At 57.6% G+C, this 2,075-nt stretch overlaps 1 protein-coding gene across 1 annotated transcript in view; it reads left to right on the top strand.

The window, feature by feature from the left end:
* The window catches only part of ITGAE (integrin, alpha E (antigen CD103, human mucosal lymphocyte antigen 1; alpha polypeptide)), a 101,934-nt gene that overhangs the window by 43,484 nt on the left and 56,375 nt on the right, over window positions 1-2,075 (top strand). The window contains exons 12-13 of the mRNA XM_011980454.1: window positions 971-1,113; window positions 1,453-1,593. Of these exons, the coding sequence (XP_011835844.1) occupies window positions 971-1,113; window positions 1,453-1,593 (284 nt within the window). The remainder of the gene's footprint in view (window positions 1-970; window positions 1,114-1,452; window positions 1,594-2,075) is intronic.

The following is a 2,075-nucleotide window of genomic DNA, read 5'->3' as shown; positions in this document are numbered from 1 at the left end:
GACTACCTGGGTGAGGGCGGGGCCTGGAGGCTACCTGGGCGAGGGCGGGGCCTGGGGGCTACCTGGAAGAGGGCGGGGCCTGGAGATTATCTGGGAAGGACGGGGCCTGGAGATCACCTGGGTGAGGGTGATGCCCAGACGGGGACACCGAGGCTGCGCATTGGGCTGTACTTGAGGTTTCCAAATGGGGGCGAGACGTGGTCGGTCACATGGGCCGAGGGGCGGGCCCTGGTTAGGGACCCTGAGGCTGAGAATTACCGCCTCCTGGATAGGGACAGGGCCTATCAGGTACACCAGGCAGAGCAGCCGCCCACAGGAAGGCGGGGCCTCTCCATTAATAATAGTGGTGCAGTAGCTTACGCCTGTAATCCCAGGAGGCCAAGGCGGGCGGATTACCTGAGGTCTGGAGTTCGAGACCAGCCTGGCCAACATGGCAAAACCCTGTCTCTACTAAAAATACAAAAATTAGCTGGGCGTGGTGGCGGACGCCTGTAGTCCCACGTACTCAGAAGTCTGAGGCACAAGAATCTCTTGAACCTAGGAGGTGGAGGTTGCAATGAGCTAAGATTGTGCCACTGCACTCCAGCATGGGTTATAGACCGAGACTCTGTCTCAAAAATAAATCAATAAACAAAAATAATAATAGTGGTGGGCAATCCTCTCACGCCTCTTCTCGGTCCCCCTAGGATGTGTGTGTGAGCGTGGGTAGTAGATGTGTGCGAACGAGTGTTTTGAGCAAAGCTGCATACGTGACAGTGTGTGCATCACTTCTGTTGATGGGGATGTGTGTGACTGGCAAAGGGAGAGTGTTCGGTGGTGCAGATCTTTAATATAGTGAGGAAGACAGTCTCTCCTATTTTACCCCCCTCCCCAGGCCACTTTGAAGGCCTGACTGGGAAGGTGCCGGGGCCAAAAGAGAGGCCAGGTGGGAGCACACGGTGTGTTCACAGCCATCCCACCCTGGCCCCAGGTTATGCTGTGGCCGTGCTGCACAAGACCTGCAGCGTCTCCTACGTCGCGGGGGCTCCACGGTACAAACATCATGGGGCCGTGTTTGAGCTCCAGAAGGAGGGCACAGAGACCAGCTTCCTGCCAGTGCTAGAGGGAGAGCAGGTACCCACTGGGGAAAGCTCCCACCCCTTTTGACGGATGGGGAATCGGAAGGCCCCAAGGGACAGGGGTGGGTCCCAGGGTGCACAGTGGGCCAGGGCCCAGGCCGGGTAAAACTCAGGCTCCTGAGTGGAGCTCAAGGGCTCTGCATGTCTGATTGCTACACAGTTTCCTCCGCTGTGGGGCCTGGGCTGCTCCTCCGCTCTCCTGTTACTCTCGGTGAGCAAACTGATATGTAAGGACCCAAACCGGGTGGTCCAGGAAGCACGTGGGCACGGTGTAGCCTTGCTGAGGGGTGGAGGAGTGGGGCTCCTGGTGAGCTGAGTTCCTCCCGGGCTGTAGATGGGGTCCTATTTTGGCTCTGAGCTGTGCCCTGTGGACATTGACATGGATGGAACCACGGACTTCCTGCTGGTGGCTGCTCCATTTTACCACGTTCATGGAGAAGAAGGCAGAGTCTACGTGTACCGTCTCAGTGAGCAGGTGGGAGAGTCTCCATCTTCATGAGCTTGATGAGGCTGTGGCACTCAGCCTGGCACAGAGGTGATGGAGGCTGGGAGTGCCCTGGCTCTGCCTGGCACCAGTGGGCAGTGATGGGGAGGTGCTCAGGCTGCATGGCGGCTGGGCAGGGCAGCGGCATCTCTCTCCGCACCCACTTTCTTACCCAAGGGCAGTCGTTGATGATATCATCTCTAATATCTCTTTTCATTGTTGTTGTTGTTTTTGAGACAGAGTTTCGCTCTTGTTGCCCGGGCTGGAGTGCAATGGCGTGATCTCGGCTCACCGCAACCTCTGCCTCTGGGGTTCAAGCGATTCTCCTGCCTCAGCCTCCCGAGTAGCTGGGATGACAGGCATGCACCACCACGCCTGGCTGGCTAATTTTGTATTTTTAGTAGAGACGGGGTTTCTCCATGTTGGTCAGGCTGGTCTTGAACTCTCGACCTCAGGTGATCCACCCGCCTCAG

This window comes from Mandrillus leucophaeus, unplaced genomic scaffold, assembly GCF_000951045.1.
Source record: "Mandrillus leucophaeus isolate KB7577 unplaced genomic scaffold, Mleu.le_1.0 Scaffold212, whole genome shotgun sequence".
Taxonomy (NCBI): Eukaryota; Metazoa; Chordata; class Mammalia; order Primates; family Cercopithecidae; genus Mandrillus; species Mandrillus leucophaeus.
Note: the sequence above shows the minus strand (reverse complement) of the source record. Positions and strands in the feature narration are given on the sequence as shown.